The sequence below is a fragment of the Suricata suricatta genome, chromosome 6 (genome assembly GCF_006229205.1).
Source record: "Suricata suricatta isolate VVHF042 chromosome 6, meerkat_22Aug2017_6uvM2_HiC, whole genome shotgun sequence".
NCBI lineage: Eukaryota > Metazoa > Chordata > Mammalia > Carnivora > Herpestidae > Suricata > Suricata suricatta.
Window position 1 is genome coordinate 37,675,914 of NC_043705.1, and position 22,601 is coordinate 37,698,514.

A 22,601-nucleotide genomic window follows, 5' to 3' on the forward strand; every position below is an offset into this window, starting at 1 on the left:
AAATTATTTTTTTGTTTCAGGAAGTTCAGAAACGCTTTCCTGATGGTGTTCCTTTATTAGATCCTATCGATGATATGGGCATTCAAGATCAAGGGCTAAAAAAAGTTATCCAGAAAGTAGAGGCTTTTGAACATAGAATGTATTCTCATCCACTTCACAATGATCCAAATTTGGAAACAGTGTATACGCTTTGTGAAAAAAAAGCACAGGTATGGCAGACACTTAGTTTGTATTATAAAATTTTATGTGTTTCACTAAATAGAGGAATGTGTGTTTTCTATTTTCTTTTCCTATTGGTTTCATCACCTAACACAGGGAAATGTCTACCTGTCTTTTAAGGAGACTATCAACTCTTAGTATAAGCAAGACAAGATGAAGATCATTTTATTATAATTTGGTATTTGATAGTTTTTCTTCACAGTTTTTTTAACGTAATATAATTCATGTATCATAATATTTACCCTTTTAAAGTGTACAGTTTAGTGGTTTGTAGTGTATTTACAGATAACTGCCACCATACCACTGTCAAAATTCCAGAATATTTCCCTCACCCCCAAAAGAAATCTCATGCCAATTAGCAGTCACTGTATTTCCCCCATCTTCCAGCCTCTGGCAACTACAAATCTCCTTTCTGCCTCGATCAGTTTGCCTATCCTGGAGATTTCGTATAAGTAAAATCCTACAGTATGTGGCCCTTTGGTCTGCCTTCTCCACTTAGCATAATCTTCGAGGCTCATCCATGCTGTAGCCATGAATTAGTACTTTATTCCTTTTTATGGTTGGAAAATATTCTGTTGTGTGGATATACCACGTTTTGTTTAATGATTTAACACATGGTACACATTTTCCTACTTTTTGGCTATTTTGAGTAATTTTGCCACAAACATTTATCTACAAGTTTTATGTGGATATATTTTCATTTCTCCTGGATGGAACTGGGTAGAATTGGTGGGTCATATAGTAAGTGTATGTTTAATTTGACCTTTTGAGAAACTGCCGACTTTTTCCCCAAGTGGCTATATAACTTTACATTCTTACCAGCAATTTATGAAAGCTCTCATTTCTCTGTTCTCACCAACTCTTGTTATTGTCTGTGTTTTTGATTATAGCCTTCCTAGTGGTATGAAGTTGTAATAGCTCAGCTTTTAGACTAATTAGCTGTAGTCTCTAACCAGAAGAGCTTAACCATTGTGAATAATGAATTTAGGAAAAGCTTTTGAAGTCAAGACATTCCTTTCCACTACATACTTCTCTTCAACTAGACTCTTTTGTACTATAGAAAAATGTTCCTTCCTCCTTTAAACTTCAGCTCCTGGCTATTAAACCTTTTCAGCTTATATCGCATGCCGCTTTTATCACCTTAGTCTTCCTATTTCGCAAACTATTATTTTAAGCTCTTTAGGATCAGGCATTTCATTTTAACTTACTTGTACTCTCCCATATCCCAATGATCTCTGTATAAAATAGGTGTCTAGTATTCATTGAACAAGTGTATGAGTGGAAACTTCTTGGCTTAACAGAATAATATGTTCAGTTCACAGTTTTATAACAGTCTTTCTAGCTTTCTGTGAACTCACATAATGGAGCCCTGGGCTGCAGTGGGGCACAGCAGCTGTATTCTCAGTGGACATGTAGTGCACTATGCTCTGGTCCACCATGAAGGTACTGCTCAAGATGAGGAAACAGAGAGACCAAAAGTGATAGTAACTTCTACAAGGATACTCGTGATCCTGGTCTGTTCATCTCTCACTGGGACCATTGTATCAGCTCCCTTCCTGCTTACATTTACTTTCTCTGTTTCCACCAGAGAGTCACTCTTAACAATTCAACAACACAAAAACAAAGAGACTTGAACTCTCTCCCTCTTTGCCCCTACCCCACTCATGCACTCACTCTCATTCAGATTAAAAATAAAAATAATGTTAAGCACTGAAAATAGAGTACATAGTTAACTATCAATAAATATCTATTACTGACCACTGTTAATGCCTTTATTATTTCTGCTCCTCAGTTGAATTTTAATAAGTTATCTGGAAAATTCTAGAATCTTTTTATTTTAATTTCCATTCCCTAAAATTTTCTTTTTGCCATTCTTTTTCTGAACTTGAAACCCTAACCTCAGGAGTCCAGTATTTTTTTGCTCTTGTACTATGATATTCTTGTCACAGTTTGAAAGTATGTAGTATTTACTGATTAAATGAATTTTAAAACTCATCCACTCTGAAGGATGACCTAAAAATACCTTTTTTCTTTTAAAGTACCGAATAAAGACCAGGTTTTTTTTTGCTAAAGCCATTTCCAGCTTTGGCAGTTTTATGATAGAATTAGAAGGCAAAGAGAAAGGAACACCTTTCAGGACATCATGGGGGAAATATGAGTAGCCAAGAAATAAGATTCACATCCCTCCTCTTTCCTGTTCTCTAAGCCAAGCCCTTGTTTTCTAGGTATGAAAAGCTGGAGCTGATGCTGCTTTAGAAGCATGATTGCCACATCTCGTCTTGGGAAAGCCTATTCTAACCCTGGCTTTTTCCATCTCCAACAGGTTATCTTACCTAGCTGCTGGCTTTCCTACTTTCCTTCTAGACTTTCCTTCTTGCTCCTTATTTAAGCATGAACCATACTCTGTCCCCCAACTTCTTGAACTTTATCAACTCCTAAATCTCCCTAAGTTGCCTTAAATTTTTCAAATGGATGTTTATATTTCCATACATTTAACATTTCTACAAGTATTTAATAGCTACAGATGTATCATTCCTTTTTGTAATATCCTAGGTATGTAAGAAGCTCCAGGTGTCCTTGTAAGGCATCCTTATAAAAGATTTTTTATTTCACTGCATGAGTAAATTTTATTACTTTGTTCACTTTATTGAACTTCCTTTATGTTTTTATATGCCTTAGATTGCAATAGATATTAAATCTGCAAAGCGAGAACTAAAGAAAGCAAGAACTGTCCTACAAATGGATGAGCTCAAATGCCGCAAACGTGTTTTAAGGAGGTTGGGATTTGCTACTTCTTCTGATGTCATAGAGATGAAAGGACGAGTGGCTTGTGAGATAAGCAGGTAAAACCTGGTTGTTTAAAAAACTGATTTTAAAATGAGATAGTGTGTTTTATGTAAGGGCTATAAATCTTTTGGGAGAAAAAGCTGTTTTAAATAAAAAGTTTGTAAAATGCCTTCTATAGTAAATGCAGCTTTTTTAAAAATATGCCTTTTTTTTTAAGTTTATTTATTTTGAGAGAGAGAGAGAAATCCTAAACAGGCTATGCTGACAAAGCATGCAGAGCCTGATGCGGAGCTTGAACTCACAAGCTGTGAGATCATGACCTGAGCCAAAACCAAGAGTTGGACGCTTAACCGACTGAGCAACTCAAGCGACCCAATAAATACAGTTTTTGATGATGAAATTGAGGGATTAGAAAATAATTAAATTAGAGAAATCAGAAAAAGAATTTTTTTTTAAATCTCTTAGGTTTGCCTCAGTGGCTCAGTCAGTTAAGTGTCCAATTCTTGATTTTGGCTCAGGTCATGATCTCATGTTTCCACACTGATAGTGTGGAGCCTGCTTGGGGTTCTCTCTCTCCCCCTCTCTCTCTGCCCCTCCCCTGCTCGTGCTTTTCTCTTTTCTTCTCTTCTCTTCTCTTAAGTAAATAAATGAATATTAAAAAAATGTCTTCCACCCAACTATTTAAAAAAAAATTTTTTTTGTTTATTTATTTTTGAGAGACAGAACATGAGCAGGGCAGGACCAGAGAAAGAGTGAGACAGAGAATCTGAGGCAGGCTCCAGGCCCAAGCTTTCAACACGGAGCCTGACTTGGGGCTTGAACCCATGAACTGTGAGATCATGACCTGAGTTAAAGTCAAACACTCAACTAACTAAGCCACCCAGGCACCCCCCCCACCCTGCCATCCTACTATTTAATACAAATGAAATTAGCACATTAATGTAATCCTTTTTTTCTTTTTGTTAATGCATTCTGGATTTTTACATAATTGTAATCTTAGTTTATACATAGTTTTGTATACTGAATTCTTTTTACAGCTATGAACATTTTCCCACCTTAAGCTTTAGTGTAATAACCATTATCCTTTTATATGTATTAGAGATGTTATTAAAGTTTTGGGCTAACAAAAAAGGAATTACAGCATAACATATAGGCCACAGCATAAAACTGGATATAAGATATTGTCTATTTTAGTGATCTTTTGCCATATTACAGATGACCTTAAAACTAAATGACTGAAATGTAGCAGTCATTTCATTGTCTCTGGTGGTTTCTGTGCATCAGAATCTCTGGAAGGGGCTATTGGTTCTGGATCAAGGTCCCTTGTGATTTCCATTAGTGTGAAGATTTATCTTGTTTTGTCCATGGTTAACAACCATTACTCTCTGTGAGTTAATAAAAAATGTTTTTGAAACAGTTTCTTGTGTATCCACCATGGCCCTAATGAATGGAGCCAGAGAATTACAGGCCTTGTGTGTAGTTTCAGACATGTATGCAGAAGGCCGGTTCGTACTGTTGTTACTGATCATTTAGTTCGATGTTAAGAACTCATGTCTGCAGGGGCCAACCAGGAGCGCAGTGTGGTAAAACAGAACATTCTTGGCTGCCAGAAGGGGGCAGCAACTACCCAGCCCCAGTTGTTATTACAGATTAATGTGCTATCAGATTTTTCGGTTTAGAAAAGCCCTAAATCCAGATCTTTGGGTGAAATGAAATTCCTTCTTTAAGTGTTCACAAGCTAATTTGGAATTTCTTAGTTACTGTGTGAGTCAAATATATCAGTTGTTTAAGTTAGATCTGGCACGTTGGTGTCTCGTTTTCCTGAAACCTGCTTTCCTACTTTGTTATTAAAGAATTGTAGATGTCATAAAGGTAATAGTTTACCCGGACTAAACCTTGACCACAGCACTGCTGCTAATACATATGCCGAAATTAATGTTGTTGGAATTATTTCTTTATAACATTATATAGAATTTAACAACATAGAAAATTTCTCTTAGGTATCTGCATGTGGATTTACTCTTGGGAGAATGGTATTGGTTTTATTCTAAAATAGACTATTTAGAGGGAAAGAGGTAATAATATCACATAGGAAAGTATGTTACCTTTCCCCCAGGATTTGCTTCTCCCTCTGCTCTCTGTCTTGCTGAATAAGATCCAGCCCCTAAAGGCAAAAATTTGGGGGTGCCTCTGTGGCTCAGTCGGTTAAACGTCCAACTTCGGCTCAGGTCATGATCTCACAGTTGGTGGGTTCGAGCCCTGTGTCAGGCTCTGTGCTTACAGCTAGCTCTGAGCCTGGAGCCTGTCTTTGGATTCTTTGTCTCCCTCTCTCTCTGACCATCCCCTGCTCACATTGTCCTTCTCTCTCTCAAAAATAAATTTAAAAAAATATATATTAAAAAAAATAAAGGCAAGATTTTGGGAGTTCTAGTCTTCTCTTCCTTCTCTCTGTCTTCCAGTCTTGCTGAGTGTTTCCTGTACGTCTGTGCCATTTTAACTATTCCCACTGACTATCTGTGTGCCTTCATTATTTCTTGCTAGAGTACTATAGAAGCCCTTCTTTTTGTTGCTCTCTATGTTGAGTGCTTCTAACCCATTCCATTATACTGCTTTCAGAGTATTCTTTCCAAAGCACAAATCCTGTCCTGTCCTTTTAGTAAAAGTTTGTCAGTTATTCCCTAATGCTTTTAGAATAAATGTCATAATTTAGTGTGTTGTTGTCCTTCCGCTGTAGCCACATCCCACACATATTTCTTTATCTTAGCATGACCTTTCCCTCACTCCCACCCCAAATCCTGCAAATTCCTGCATATTTTTCCTAGATGTTATGAAACTTGCTGTGAATTTCTCCAGTCTTATTTTGAGCTCCTCACCCCCCCCCTTTTTTTTTACATAATTGCGTGTATAGCCTGTTAGATCACTCTCCTGTGATCTAGTAATCTTTCTTGTCTGCCTTAGTAGTGTGTATATGTAGTATACATATGTAGTTCCTCCAAGTAGTCTTGCCTTATTTTTATTGTCCTCTTTGTTTGACTTAACTCTCGTTTTACCATCAGGAGCCCAAATTTAGTTTTTAACTTTACTTTTGAACAGTTAAAATTACTTCTAAAGATTGATAATTAGAGACTTTATCCTTTTTTAGAAGTCAGAAAGTAAAGTTTGCTTATTTTTTTTAAAATAGAGTTAATACCTGGGGTGCGTGGATGGCTTAATCATTAAGCATCCTCCCTTCAGTTCAGGTCATGATCCTGCATCAGGCTCTATGCTGACAGCTTGGACTTTAGCCTGCCTCAGACTCCGTGTCTCCCTCTCTTCCCTACCCCCACTCACACTCTGTCACACTCTCTCTCAGAAGTGAATAAACATTAAAAATAGAGTCAACACCCTCACAGTTAATGTTTTATAAATGTAAGATAGTTTATGGAACCTTGATTACAGAATTCTAGAGACACTGTCTTTGTTGGCTTTTGTAGCTTCCTTTGAACACAGTTGAAAATTTATCATTTTTTGTTTTCCATCCCTGATGGCATAGAGAAAACAAGAAAGATATTTTGCAGTTATCAGACAAATCAGGAGACATAGTGATGATAGTGAAATTAATCATATAAGCAAAAACCTTAGACTATAGGTAAGTTCTCAAATTCAAGAATCAATAAGGGAATAACAGGTCTCTAAGGACAGAAAGAAAATATTAAGATTCTTACTTACTTTACTTTCTGCTCAAGAAGGAGTTATGTAATGCTTTCTGCTAAGAACTTGGATCATCTCATTCTACTAGAAGGATTTATAACAAATAGTCTTTGATGTTTTATGACTGGTTTGCTAAATTGTTTTTGATATGGTTTTTATGTGGTAAAATACTGAAGACAGTTGTAAATACAAGGAAATCATCAAGAAAAAGTTGGAGAGATAAAAAAAAATTTGTTGGATTATTCCAGTCTTTTTTTTTTTTAATGGTTATTTATTTTTGAGAGAGAGAGAGGAAGCCACAGAATCCAAACCAGGCTCCAGGCTCCAAAGCCATCAAGCATAGAGCCTGACATGGGACTCGAACTCATGAACCATGAGATTGTGACATGAGCCAAAGTTGGATGCTTAACCAACTGAGCCACCCAGGGACCCCCATTATTCTTATCTTTATAATATAAACCAGAATATGAAAACATTGGACTATAATTATGCAGCAAAGAGGATAGCCTTCCTCTCTTCAACAGAATTACAACTTGTCAAAAATTTTAAAAATTATATATTTTGATTCAAGAAGTAACCAAAAATAAAGATAAACTACAATCTTTAAAAGACATGTATTTAAAATCTGCGGTCAGTAGTATATTTTGATAATGTTAAGTAAAGGAAAAGAAAACAGAAGTGATGATGAGCTAGTACCTTATAGGGATGTATTTGAAATTTGGAATTGTATATACTACGTGGATATAGTCCAGATTTGTGGATGACAGTTGATGAGCAGCAGTTCTTAGCATTTAAAGGCCATTGCCCATCTGGGTTATACACATTCTCAACATTGGGGAACTGGAATAAAATGTGTGTCTACTATGGGTACGTTCTAATCAAGATTTCTACTGAAGTTGTTTTTTATTATCCCTTTGTGTTATATATTATTTGTTTAATAACTTAAAAGCAATTAAATGGATCCCTGGACGCAGAGAAAAAATGCTGATGACTCTTTTTGGTATACTGAGAATTAAGAAATTATTTCCATAAATGTTTGCATTTTGGTGTTTGCTAGAATGGGATTTTTACATGAAATTCCCATTTTAGATTTATTATTGATAAGTTGATGAATATAAAGAGCTGCCATTTTCTTAAATCTTTGTCATTCCTCATTGATTACTTATCATGGTGAAATAATACGCTTTATTTTAAAACTTGTTACATTTTGGAGCACCTGGCTTAGTGAGTTCAGCATCCGACTCCTGTTAATTGGCTCTGGTCATGAGCTCATTGTTCATGAAACTGAGCCCTGTTTCTGGCTGTGAGCTGACAGCTCGGAGCCTGCTTTGGATTCGCTTCTTCCTCCCCTCCCTCCCTCTCTCTCTCTCAAAATAAATAAACATTAAAAAAAAAAACAACTTCTTAGGTTTTAAGCATGTATGTATACATATGTGTATTTTTATATTGTGATTTGGAATTTATCCTCTCTTTTATGGTTATCTAGTGCTGATGAGCTCCTCCTGACTGAGATGATGTTTAATGGTCTTTTCAATGACCTGTCTGCAGAACAGGCAACGGCACTACTAAGCTGCTTCGTGTTTCAAGAGAATGTGAGTTAATAGATTTAACACACCTTATTTATTAATTCATATATCCTGTAACTTCATAGTTATGGATATTTTAAATTATGAAATATTTCCTATTTACATGTGGGCAATGTTAATTAGAAATCAACACTTCTTGGGGAACCTGGGTGGCTGGGTTAGTTAAGCATTTGACTTCAGCTTAGGTCACGATCTCACAGTTTGTGTCTTTGAGCCCTGCATCAGGCTCTCTGCTGGAGCAGAGCCGCTTCCGATCTTCTGTCCCTCTCTCTCTCTGCCTCTCCCCTGCTCATTCTCTTTCCCTGTCTCTCAAAAATAAACATAAAAAAATCTACTCCACAGAAATACAGTAAAAGAGCATTAAATAAATACATATTATCAGACAGGAGAGTGAAATAGGATTTTATTTCTAGGTAGTCATTAATCAAACTCTAAGTTTTAAATTTGTGGGGCACCTGGTTGGCTCAGTCGGTTAAGCATCCAACTTTGGCTCAGGTCATGATCTCACGGTTCATGAGTTCAAGTCTCATTTTGGGCTCTTTGCTAACAGCTCAGAGCTTGGAGCTCGCTTTGGTTTCTGTGTGTCTCTCTCTGTCCCTCCCCTGCTCGCTCGCTCTCTCTCACAAATAAACATTAAAAAATAAATAAATTTGTTGTATAACCCAGTGCATTGTTTGAAGATCTGGTCTGGTCACAGATAGTCCTGGAAAGAAAGATGAATGAATGAAAATAAAAGGAGGGAAAGAGTGAAAATGAAAGGAGGTTAAATTAATATTTTTCCTCCCAATAATGGAGAACAAATTTGAAATAGCTGATCCTCCTAGAGGCTAAAATCTTCATAGATAGTGTTTGAGGTAGTGGGTCTAGGATTCTGCTTGCTGGTTTAGCAAGCATTTTCCTCTTTCAACAGCTCTTAAAAAACAAGTGTTAGGTGGCATACCACAAGAACATGAATCAGTCTTGTACTTTATTCCAAAAACCAATATGATTTGGGGTTTTTTAATTTTTTTAATGTTTGTTTATTTTTGAGAGAGAGAGAGACACAGAGAGCAGGGGAGGGGCAGAGAAAGAGAGACCCAGAATCCAAAGCAGGCTCCAGGCTCTGAGCTGTCAACACAGAGCCCGATTTGGGGCCCAAACCCACAAACTGTGAGATCAGGATCTGAGCCAAAGTCTGATGCTTAACTGACTGACCCACCCAGGTGCCCCCTACCCTTTACCCCACAGTATGATTTGTTTTAAAAAGTAAAATGCATGTTTTACATTTCAAACTTTATTCATGGTGGATGAAATGGACAAAATACTAAGACAAAGACATTTGCCTTCTAAAAAGAATATTGCTATCCGTATTTTAGAAGACATTTTACTATATACAGTTAGTGCAACTTTCAAGTAAATTGGTTTATTTTTATTATTTTTTTATAATAGTTTATTATCAAATTGATTTCCATATAACCCCCAGTTCTCCCCACAAGTGCCCCGCCTCAATGACCATCACCCCCTTCTCTCCCTCCCCCTCCCCCTTCAGCCCTCGGTTTGTTTTCAGTATTCAGTGGTCTCTCATGATTTGTGTCCCTCTCTCTCCCCTACTCTCTTTCCCTCTTCCCCTCCCTGCGGACCTCTGTTAGGTTTCTCCTGTTAGACTGATGAGTGCAAACATATGGTATCTGTCCTCTGCCTGACTTATTTCACTTAGCATGACAGCCTTGAGGTCCATCCACTTTCCTACAAATGGCCAGATTTCATTCTTTCTCATTGCCATATAGTTTTCCATTGTGTATATATACCACATCTTCTTGATCCACTCATCAAGTGATGGACATTTAGGCTCTTTCCATGATTTGGCTATTGTTGACAGTGCTGCTATGAACATTGGGGTACATGTGCTCCTATGCATCAGCACTTCTGTATCCTTTGGATAAATCCCTAGCAGTGCTATTGCTGGGTCATAAGGGAGTTCTACTGATAGTTTTTTGAGGATCCTCCACACTGATTTCCAGAGCAGCTGCACCAGTTTACATTCCTACCAACAGTGTAGGAGGGTGCCCGTTTCTCCACATCCTCACCAGCATCTGTAGTCTCTTGATCTGTTCATTTTAGCCACTCTGACCGGTGTAAGGTGGTATCAGTGTGGTTTTGATTTGTCTTTCCCTGATGCTGAGTGACGCTGAGCATCATTTCATGTGCCTGTTGGCCATCTGGATGTCCTCTTTGGAGAAGTGTCTGTGCAGATCTTCTGCCAATTTCTTCACTGGATTATTCATTTTTCGGGTATGGAGTTTAGTGAGTTCCTTGTAGATTTTGGATACTAGCCCTTTATCTGATATGCCATTCACTACTATCTTTTTCCATTCTGTCAGTTGCCTGTAAGTTTTTTTTTTTTTTATTTCCGTTGCAGTGCAGAAGCTTTTTATCTTGATGAGGTCCCAATAGATCATTTTTGTTCTTGATTCCCCTGCCTTTGGGGGATGTGTCAAGGAGGAAATTGCTGTGATTGAGGTCAAGGAGGCTGTTTCCTGCTTTCTCCTCTAGGGTTTTTATGGTTTCCTGTTTCACATTCAGGTCCTTTATCCATTTTGAGTTTATTTTTGTGAATGGTGTAAGAAAGAGTTCTAATTTCATTTTTCTACATGTTGCTGTCCAGCTCTCCCAACACCACCTGTTGAAGAGGCTGTCTTTTTTCCATTGGATACTCTTTCCTGTTTTGTCGAAGATTAATTGGCCATACACTTGTGGGTCCAGTTCTGGGCTCTCTATTCTATTCCATTGGTCTATGTGTCTGTTTTTGTGCCAATACCATACTGTCTTGATGATGACAGATTTGTAGTAGAGGCTAAAGTCTGGATTGTGATGGCTCTTATTTTGGTTTTCTTCTTCAATGTTACTTTGGCTATTCAGGGATTTTTGTGGTTCCATACGAATTTTAAGATTGTTTGTTCTAGCTTTGAGAAGAATGCTGGTGCAATTCTGATGGGGATTGCATTGAATGTGTAGATTGCTTTGGGTAATAATGACATTTTCACAATGTTTATTCTTCCGATCCATGAGCACGGAATGTTTTCCCATTTCTTTCTGTCTTCTTCAATTTCCTTTATGAGTCTTCTGTAGTTTTCAGCATACAGGTCTTTTACATCTTTGGTTAGATTTATTCCTAGGTATTTTATGGTTTTTCGTGCAATTTTGAATGGGATTAGTTTTTATTTCTCTTTCTGTTGCTTCATTTTTGATGTATGAGAATGCAGCTGATTTCTGTATGTTGATTTTGTAGCCTGCAACATTACTGAATTCATTGATCAGTTCTAGAAGGCTTCTGGTGGAGTCTGCCAGGTTTTCCATGTAGAGTATCATGTCATCTGCAAAAAGCGAAAGTTTGACTTCTTCTTTGCCGATTCTGATGTCTTTTATTTCCTTTTGTTGTCTGACTGCTGATGCTAGGACTTCCAGCACTATGTTAAACAGCAGTGGTGAGAGTGGACATCCCTGTCGTGTCCCTGATTTCAGGGGGAAAGCTCTCAGTTTTTCCCTTTGAGGATAACATTAGTTGTGGGCTTTTCATAAATGGCTTTTATGATGTTTAAGTCAGTTCCTTCTATCCTGACTTTCTCAAGTGTTTTTATTAAGAAGGGATGTTGTATTTTGTCAAATGCCTTTTCTGCATCTATCGACAGGATCATATGGTTTTTTCATTGATCGATTTGTGAATATTGAACCAGCCTTATAACCCAGGAATGAATCCCACTTGATCATAATTGATAATTCTTTTGATATGCTGTTGAATTCGATTTGCTAGTATCTTGTTGACTATTTTTGCATCTGTATTCATTAAGGATATTGGCCTGTAGTTCTCTTTTTTTGTTGGGTCTCTGTCTGGCTTAGGAATCAAAGTGATCTGTGCTTCATAGAATGAGTCTGGAAGTCTTCCTTCCATTTCTGTTTTTTGGAATAACCTGAGAATGATGGGTGTTAACTCTGCTTTAAATGTCTGGCAGAATTCCCCTGGGAATCCATCCGGCCCTGGGCTTTTATTCGTCAGGAGATTTTTGATAACGGATTCAATTTCTTCACTGGTTATGGGTCTGTTCAGATTTTCTGTCTCTTCCTGTTTGGATTTTGGTAGTGCATGTGTGTTTAGGAATTTGTCCATTTCTTCTAGATTGATGGGTTTGTTGGCATATAATTTTTCATAGTGATCTCTGATGCTTGCTTGTATTTCTGAGGGATCTGTTGTAATAGATCCATTTTCCTTCATCATTTTGTCTATTTGGGTGTTCTCTTTTCTTTCTGAAGAGCCTACCTAGAGGCTTATCAATTTTATTTAAAAAAAAAAAAAAAAAACAACTCTTGGATTCATTGATCTGTTCAATTGTTTCTGTGGATTCTATCTTGTTTAATTCTGCCCTGATCTTTATTATGTCTCTTCTTTTGCTGGGGTTGGGGTGTTCTTGCTCCTCCCTTTCAAGTTTCCTTAGGTGCTCAGATTTTGAGTTTGCGCTTTTTCTAGTTTGTTGAAGTAGGCCTGGATTGCAATGAACTTTCCTCTTAGGACTGCCTTTGCTGCATCCCAGAGAGTTTGGATTGTTGTATTTTCATTTTCATTTGTTTCCATATATTTTTAATTTCCTCTCTAATTGCCTGGTTTGCTCAAGTAAATTGCTAAGACAAATTGTTTTTTCCATTCTGCCATTGATCTCTTAATTATTTCCTTATTTATGAAGCAGATCAAATATATTACTTGTTGACTTAAGTAGGTGCTTTTCTCTCAGCTCCCTGATTATTGATGAGAATTACAACTAGTGTGGCAATGATTACGAATAGGACAATAATCCAAAAACTCTTTTTTTCCTCTGAGAGTGCCTTCTATGCACCTGTGAAGTAATTTGCATATGAGTAATGTATTACTTTATAAAATACTATGTTTGACTCTTGTTTTTATATTACATTAATTTCCAAGATAATTGTTAAAAGTATGTGTCACATTCTCTTTGAAGAGACCTAAGTTTTGACTGTGATTGCTGCATTTCTGCCTGTGTCCAACTGCCTTATTGCTGATTTTTTGCTTTTGCTTTTTTTTTTTTTTTTTTTTTTTAGCGTGGTACTCAAAAAGTGCTGTTTTCTGAGAGCCCAAGTATGTTTCCCCTTCAAAGGAGTTGTACTTTAACTAACCCATAATTCTTAAATTTGGGGGGAAAGATGTCACTATATGTGGTTAATTAAGATTTGTTCAGTGAAACCACGCTGTGTAATATGTAGTATCATCAGTTTTTGTGGTGTTGCCTTTGAATATGAAAATGGAAAATTATGCCAGAAATCACATAAAATGTTGATATTTTTAAATGAATGTTTTCAAGCCAGATAAAAACCAAGATACTTGTTACTAATATGAACAAGTCTGCTTAATATGCTCACTTCTTTTTAGAAATGTGTTCTTCCTAAAACTATGTCCCTACATTTTTTATGTTAAAAGTAACTTAAATATTAAATGCAATCTTTATCATATAAATAGCAAACAATAAATATATCTTAAGCCCCCACTGTGTGCAATGCCCAGATCTAAGCACTAGAGATACAGTAGTAATTTTTGCTTTCCTGATATTTGTATGCTAGTAAATGAAGGTAATCAAAAAAAAATACAGATTATGTCAAGTGGTGATGAGCGTTTTAAAGGAATGTGAAGCAGAGGAGGCAGATAGACATCATGGGGATTGGGTTACTATTTTAAACAAGGTGATTAGTAAAGGCCTCATCAATGGAGTGAAATTTGAATTGAGACTTAAAGCAGAGATGGAGTAAATTGTGTATATATTTTGTTGGGAGAGCATTGGTGAAATCACACTTAGCTTACATGTGTCAGGACCAGTGCCTTCTAATTATAATGACCATAGAGGAAGTAGTCCATAACTGTTCATCAGTCATGAACACAGTATCAGAGATGGTAAGCAATCTTGAGTTCACTATTAAACTGAGATGCTGAATTCACCTTGGCCATTTTCTTTTCTTATCCTTATTCATTTATTCTGAGACAGAGAGAGAGAGGGCGGGAGGGAGGGAACATGCAAGCAGGTGAGGAGCAGAGAGAGAGAGAGAGAGAGAGAGAGAGAGAGAGAGAGAATCCTAAACAGGCTCTACACCACCAATGCCAAGTCCACTGCAGGGGCTTGAACTCACAAACCATGACATCATGCCCTGAGCCAAAGTCCGATCCTTAACCAACTGAGCCACTCAGGCACCCCATTAATCATTTTTAAAAAATTTGGACAGGTATAATATATAAAATCTAGTTTATAGTAATACATATGATATGCAATACATAATAATACATACGGTATGCAAAACAAAACCAGTGTTGTATAAATACTGATGCTTAAAGTAAAGGCATAACTATTACAAAGAAATTATAATAGGTTTTTAAAAAAAATTACATATAATTTAAATCCTGTCTCACACATATATGGATACCATTCTTGTAATTTATTTTTGTGTGAGGCTGTAGGTTTTCAAGAGCTGACCTTTTATTTGACAGGGTAGGAAACGAACATGCAGAATTCAAACCACTGTCCAAGTTCATTTGCCCAGTTAGTAATAGGCCTGAAACTCCTATTATCCTAACTGAAAACAAGTGATGAACTTTTCGTTAGTGGGAAGGCAATATTAAGAACACTACAACTCGGACTAAATTTTTAACTAGCTTCTACTTAGTTACAGAGCTAGAAATACCTGGGTAACATAAAAATTGAGGGCACTACTTAATGTTCTTTATCCCAGATTTTCAGTTCTCTAGAAGCCAAAACTATTTCAAAATCCAACTGTGATAAAATTGCTTATAATAATTTTGGTGTAACTAAATGACTGTGCATGTTCATATTTCCTCTCCCTTCGTTCCATTTGTGGCCACAGAAAATAGTAAATTTTAAATTTAGCAGTGTGATATTTTCCTCTGAAATATAACAACATTATAATTTAGGTTGAAAGGTTGCTTACATCAACTAAGGTGATTAGAAACTCTAAGTGCTGTGAACTAGGATCTTATAATTTGATATTGATGGATATCATGAAAGTGCTGTTTTCTTTGTTATAGCAGTAAGTTTATACTGCATTTTAAGCTTGGGTTTTATCCTTTTCTTTCATAGTCAAGTGAGATGCCTAAATTAACTGAGCAGTTAGCAGGACCACTTCGTCAAATGCAGGTAGGAATTTCTTGAACTGCATATTTTATGAATAGAATATGTAAAATAAACATTGTTCATAGTCTAATCTTAGTATTTATCATTCCAGTGACCACTTCCTTCTGGATTAAATATTGTCACTTGATATTAGTCTTGTTACTTAATGCTATTAAATGCTATTAAACATTCTCCCCCACCAGTGTAATAAATTTTATCGAGTTGCTGTGAGTGCAGACTTAACCCAGAATAATGTAGATAGGCTAGATCCAGCAACTCCGTGCCTGCATTGTTTTCCTTGGTGTTAAGAATGGCATCTTGATGGACTGGGATTTAGTTAATTTTTTTGTATTGTTTAACCATTCTAATTTACAACAAAGTTTTAAAATATGTTTTATCCTCAGAAATTAATTATCCATGGGTCCTCAAAGCTACAGTAGCTTTTAGTAATTGTGTGTTTTGTTTTCTGGTGATGAACTGTTTTTATCTACTTTTTCAACATGAGACAGAAAGACAAGGAAAGATGAACTATATGACACTGCAAAAGAGGAAAAGTGAATCATAACAAAGCCTCTTAAGTAGAACATTTAACATCCCTGTTATTAAATTTAAACTTCCAGAACAGGGAAGTTTATATAGGACTTGTTTTTGACCATTTTTATTACCCAGGAGGAAAAGATGAATCTAAATTTCTCATTGTGGGGAAAAAATAAAATCAAGAGTTACATTTTTTAAAGCATTGTTGGGGAAAAGCATTTTTTGCCATAGGATTTGTGTTTTTCTAAATCTGTTTTGTTATTGATATCTTTGGGGTTTTTGGTTGTTAATAAAATACTTAGAGATTAGTTCAGTGCTACTCTTGAATAACTTTAGTGAAGAGTTTGGTTTCTTTTTTAATATAGAAAAGGTATAACTGGGTGAAAAACACACTCATGATATATTTCTTAATTACATCAGTGTAACAGGGAAATTTTATCATGTGACACTTATCAGTGGAAAAAGCACTGTAGCTTCTTAAAAGCACAGAATATCCAAATTGTGGGCATATGAACCTAGGAAGAAAAAGGGACCTTGTAGAATTCTGGCTTTTGAAACCTAAAGAAAAAAACGTATATGACAGGTCAGAAGGAAGAAATACTAAGTAAATCTTCTATCTTCAAAGGAATGTGCTAAAAGAATTGCAAAAGTTTCGGCAGAAGCCAAATTGGAAATTGATGAAGAAACTTACCTAAGCTCATTCAAACCTCACTTAATGGATGTAGTATATACCTGGGCAACTGGAGCTACATTTGCTCATATCTGCAAAATGACAGATGTCTTTGAAGGTATGTTTAAACCCTATATACATACATTTCTTCTTCTTTTTTTTTTTAATATTTATTTTAGAGAGAGCGCACAAGTGTGGGAGGGGCAGAGAGAGAGGACAGAGAATCTGAAGTGGGCTCTGTGTTAACAACAGAGAGCCCAATGCAGGGTTTGAACTCACAGATCCATGACTTGAGCCAAAATTGGATGTTTAACTGACAGCCACGCAACTGCCCCTGCATAAATTCCTTTTAATAGGAAATAGGTACTCCAGATGGCAGTGTTTTAACTAAACAAGAATAAAATTTTACTTTACTTTTTATTTTGAAAGAGAATCTTAGGCTCCACGTTCAGCATGGAGCCTGATGCAGGGCTCAATCTCATGAACACGAGATCATGACCTGAGCTGAACTCAAGAGTCAGATGCTTAACAGACTGAGCCACCTAGGCATCCCAACAAGATTAATGTTTTTAATTTTTGGTAATAAAATGGAATGGTAAGGCCATCACAGATCAACAGATGAACCTACTAAGTCATATTTGTGTGGGTTTTTTGTTTTAGTTTTTGTTTTACTCTTTGGTTTTATTTGCTTGGTAGTAACCAGAGGTTTGCTATATTAATTCCATTAAAAGAGCTGAAAATGCTGTCCATCATTGCATTTCTAATAACAAACTTGGCCTCAGTCAAATGTTAGTTCAGCATGAATCAGATTAATAGGCAGAGTTTTAAAAGACTGAAGAATAATTGTTACTCAACTGAATAGAAATTTTAAATGAAAAAATGGCAGAGGGAATATGAAAGAAATAATAATTACAAGAAGCAAAAAAGCCCACAGTATATAAAAAAAGACTGGTTTAGAAATGTCTTACTAATTTCAAAAATATTGGCTTATGTTGATACGGTGAATGGTATTTATCAAATTAGAGATTTACAGTAAACTTTAAAAATGAAAGTAAATGAGCTTGCACTTAATAGAGATTATTATATTTTAAATGCGACTGTTTTTAATTGTTTTTGACAGAAATATATTTTGGCACATCCAATATTATATGTTTTTTAATTTTTTTATTGAAGACTATTAATCAGTGAATTGTTGATATTTATGATGCATCGGTCAAACATCTTTGCAACAGAATATTAAAATTTTCAACTGCGAGCCTTTACTACATTGATCTTTATGGGTTTTAAGTTTTTAAATGTTGGAGTTTATAGTATTTTTTATTATTATGTCTTGTTACATGGTGCCATAAAGTTTATTTCTAAGCTTCCATTAAAGGATCATTTGGTAATGTGATTCCAGAATCTTGCTCTGAGTACTGCATTCTGTTACTGGAGCCATTATTTATCAAGTGACTCTTGTGTGCCAGGCATTGTGCTAATAAGCACTTTATATAATTTAGAGCTAATCACCAAAATGGTAACTGAGGGTAGATATTATTTCTGCTCTGTGCAGGGAAGCTGAGTTTTTAAAAAGTAATTTTCCCAAGGTCATGGAGGTGTGGTATATGATGGCACTAGGATGTAAACCTCTGCCTCTGTGAGTACGAGTCACGTGGTAGTTTCTAACTTCATCTAAGCAGCATAATGCCTTATCCTTGATTTTCAGATATGGAGATGTCTTCAGTCCTAACCTAGATTGTACCATCTCCATCCCGTGACAATTCATGCTTGTAGGAATGGTAAGAAGGTGTATATATAACAGTTCATGGTAGGTAGCAGTAGCTGAGGATGTGAGCAGAGGGAATCACGACGCTCCCTTCACTTGTGAACGTTGGGTAACGCACAGGAAACTTGGTAGGTGTGTGGCAGCTTGTGCGGCTAAAGGTGCCGTACAGCACCGCCTCTCTTTAGTCTGGCATCTTTTCGGAACATAAGAATGAAACTAATGACTGTTCTGTGCCTACATAATTCCAAGCTATTAAGCTCATTATTTATAGAATATCTGCTTCTCTGAGAAGTCAGACACAATGACATAATAGTGGTTCATAGCTGAGAGTCATTTGTTTTGTTTGAAGAAAGATCATGGAGCAACAGACCTGTGAATCTGGGGAGCCCTATAAAATTATGGATTATTTTTATGTTCTTTGTACTGAAATGGAAGAATGATCGCAGTATCCGAGATCTGAAACTGCTAAAATTGAAGACAGTTAGTCATCTTCCAGAGCATACCTGCATTCCTGAAATCTATTTTGCCCCTTTTCAATTCCTTGGGGCTATTTGTACATCACAGTTTGTGTGAGAAATCTAAGTTTGAAAATCTGTGGAATTCAGTTTATAACTATAACTTGAAGTTGGGTCTAATATCAGTGTAGTCTTCATGTTTTCTGGCCTGGATGCCATTATATCAGCTATGCTTTTTCTTTGTAAAATTGGGATGTACTGTATTAACTCTTAAAAATAAAACGTAAGTAAAAAGCAAAAACAATAACTGAGAACCTTGATTTACTTAGGAAAGTCTATCCTTTTTTCAGCATGCTGTGCGTCCCCTGCCTGCTTTTTTTTTTTTTTTTTAACTCTGCTGTTAGTTCTTCCATTTCAGAATAGACATTCTCTCATCTTGTTATTGTAACATGCTTTATATGATTGGGAAAATACTGTAACCAGAGTTCTAACCAATAGTACATTGTGTCTTGTATGGGAAATGTTTGCATTGGAACTTTAAAATGCACTTTGCTCAAAACATAGTTGTTATTAGATTCCTAATTCTTTTTTTGTATGAAAATAAGTGATCCTTTCATGTCATTACACGAGTAGTTTTACCTATTTCTCAAACATTAACTGGCACAGGTTAACATTGTAATGAATGGATACCATGTGTTTGAAGGATGCCTAATGCGAGAGTTGTTTACACTGTGATTCAGTGGAGGAAATTTGAAGACTTTGTAGAAATAATTATTTCCTTATCTATCACCCTGAAAACAAAATGATAGAATGGTTTTTTTTCTTATTTCTATCAAATTAAATTGGAAGAGCAATTTAAAACAGTATATGTAGGGGCTACAGTTTAGTGTTTCAGTCTACGACTCCATGTAATAGATCCATTGTACGCTTTCAGAGCCCTTAAATTTTATTTGTCTATATAAAAACAATATTGTACTCTTCACTGTGCATGAAGGACTTGACCTTCACTTTGTCACAGGAGGTTTCCTAATGACGTGCTATCACTTGAAAGTGTTTACTTCTGCCTGTTACAAGTTTTTAAAACAAATGCTGTGTAGTGCATTCACACACTCTACCTCTACTACATGCTCTTCTTGCCTTTCCACTGGCATAGTTTTACCCTTCCCTAGGTCAGGGAACATCACTCTCTTTAGGGATTTTCCAGTAGGTTTGTTCTTGAAATATTTTTGCTAATAATAATAGAGTGACATTTATTAACATGTATCATGTCTGTTTCACTCTTGGAAAAATTTTAGTACTAAATTACTTAGAAATTAGTATTTGATTGTTAAGCATTTGGTGAATAATTACTGAGACCCAGGTGGGGATCAGTACTGTTCCTGGTGCACTGTTAGCAGCAGTCTCTACCCTCCGGAAAGGGTTTGGTCTCAGCTGCAGTCCCATGGTAAACAGTTGCAGGAAAATACATTTGTGATCCTAACCTCAGGTCAGACTCATTAAAACCACCTACATGGGAGTATGACATCAGATTCAGTATGTGAACTATGGGCAACCACGTGGAATACCAGAAAGCTGGAGGTAGAAATACTGGTCAGAGAAAGGTGTTACTTTCCATCCTCAATGAGAATCATACCGTTTTGTTCAAGAACCAGATGAACCTGATGATTACAAAATTGTTTTTTAATAAAGCATGTATGTCCAGATGTCCATCAGTCGATAAATAGTTAAACTGTGGTATATCGATATAATGTAGTAGCAGCTATAAAAAGGAATGAAACACTGAATACTAATATATGGATGAATTTGAACACCCTTACAGTTCTAGGTAAAAGCAGGCAGACAGAGGCACCTATTGCATAATTACACTTACATGAAATGTCGGACGTAGAGTAATGGTTGCCGTAGGCCAGGGTCTAGAGTAGGAAGCAAATTGACTTCTTACTAATCACTGCTTTTTTTAAATTGTGACAAAATATAAATAAAATTCACCATTTTAAATGTCCAATTCAGTGTCACTGACCTTTAAATTTTAAACTCCGATTTACTTCACCATTCCAGAAAGAACTTGATATTGAGCTTATAATTCATGGAACATAAAATCCACCCTTTTAATTAAGAGTATTATTTAGCGGTTTTTAATGTATTCAGAGCTGTACAAGGGTAATCACAATCTATTTTGAGAATATTTTTACCACACACAAAGAAGTCACTCCTTACTTATAGTCCCTCTTGTAGTAAATGGCACAGCCGAAATGTAATCCATCATCTCTCCACTTCCAGGGACAGTGGACACGGGGTGTCAAGTACCTGCTGCATTTCTCTTTCCTGCTCTGCTGGGGACATGTGTTGTCTCATTTTGTTGAAATTACTACAAATTACCAGTGACTTTCAGAAAATGGACCCAATTATCTGACTAGATCCTACTTCCCAATTTTTACTACTGTTTCTTGATATGCATTAGGGATTCTGTCTTCTCTCTGCCCTTCCTCTGCTTGTCCTCTCTCTGTCAAAATAAACTTTAAAAACTCTGCATTCTCTTCACAGTATGGTATCCAAATACCTCAGTAGGCCACACTCCAGGTCCTTGAGTAGCTGAAGTCTGTCAGACTTCTCTGCGCTGCCTCAGTGGTCTTCCCCTGTGGCTCAGCGACAGAGACCTCCTCATTCCTAATAGACCCTGGTTGTGTGTTGTCTTTGCTGGCCTTCAACCAAAGCTGCTCTCCCCCCTGCTCGCGGGGCGTTTACATTATTTCTGAATAGGAGCAATTGTCAAGACATTATAAGTCCATGACTCTGTAGCATTAGTCAAGGATGGGAAATTAAACTTTTTGTATCCTTCCTAGTGCCTACCAGGCAGCCAATCAAGTTTGCAACCTGATTTACTGGATGGGAAGTCCCTTAAAGTACTATTAGTTAATCATCCTATGTTCTCCTATCTTGCCTCTTAACCAAAGTTCTTCTGTTTTGGTTATTTCCATTTTACAAGTAATTTGTTTCCTTTTCTTTATAGGCAGCATAATTCGTTGTATGAGGCGCCTGGAAGAACTGCTTAGACAGATGTGTCAGGCAGCGAAAGCCATTGGAAACACTGAGCTGGAAAACAAATTTGCAGAAGGTCAGTATCCAGTCTATCTTGTGAGACCTGAGTTCTTGACCACAATGTAGGCAGACTTTTTCAGATGCTCTTCAGAGGGATGCCATGGAGGGCCATCTAGTAGTGTTTAAAGAAACTTATAGAGAGTGTGTGTGGGAAGAAGTTCTGAGGTTTTATATATAATCATTTATAAGTATTTATTATTGTGTATTATGCGCCAGGCATTGTTTTAAGTACTAGGGGATATGGCACTGAGTAAAAAAACCCCACAAATCCCTACCTTCATGGATCTTATGTTCTGGTGTGCAGAGAGGGAAAACAAGTCAACAATTAAAATATTTCAGGTGGTGATAAATCTACAGAAGAAAAAAAGGAAGAGACAATAGGAATTGAGGGATAAATGAGAAGTCCTCGGGGCCCCACTCAGAAGGTGGCATTGAGGCCCTTTCTGTGTGCTTGATAGACTTGAGCACCAGCAAGAGGCCAGTGTGGCGAGAGCAGAGTGAGCAGTGAGTAGAATAGTATGAGGAGAAAAGAAATGATCATTTTATCCCTCAGCCCCCGATTGTTTCCCAAAATGATTACTGGAGGTTTTGAACACAGGAACACTGTGTGCTGGCTTCGGTTTCCCAGGCAGT

At 36.6% G+C, this 22,601-nt stretch overlaps 1 protein-coding gene across 1 annotated transcript in view; it reads left to right on the forward strand.

The window, feature by feature from the left end:
* Positions 1 to 22,601, forward strand: part of MTREX (Mtr4 exosome RNA helicase) — a 109,273-nt gene that overhangs the window by 85,441 nt on the left and 1,231 nt on the right. The window contains exons 21-26 of the mRNA XM_029942242.1: positions 21 to 209; positions 2,899 to 3,062; positions 8,183 to 8,288; positions 15,410 to 15,466; positions 16,605 to 16,767; positions 21,880 to 21,984. Coding sequence (XP_029798102.1) covers positions 21 to 209; positions 2,899 to 3,062; positions 8,183 to 8,288; positions 15,410 to 15,466; positions 16,605 to 16,767; positions 21,880 to 21,984 — 784 coding nt within the window. The remainder of the gene's footprint in view (positions 1 to 20; positions 210 to 2,898; positions 3,063 to 8,182; positions 8,289 to 15,409; positions 15,467 to 16,604; positions 16,768 to 21,879; positions 21,985 to 22,601) is intronic.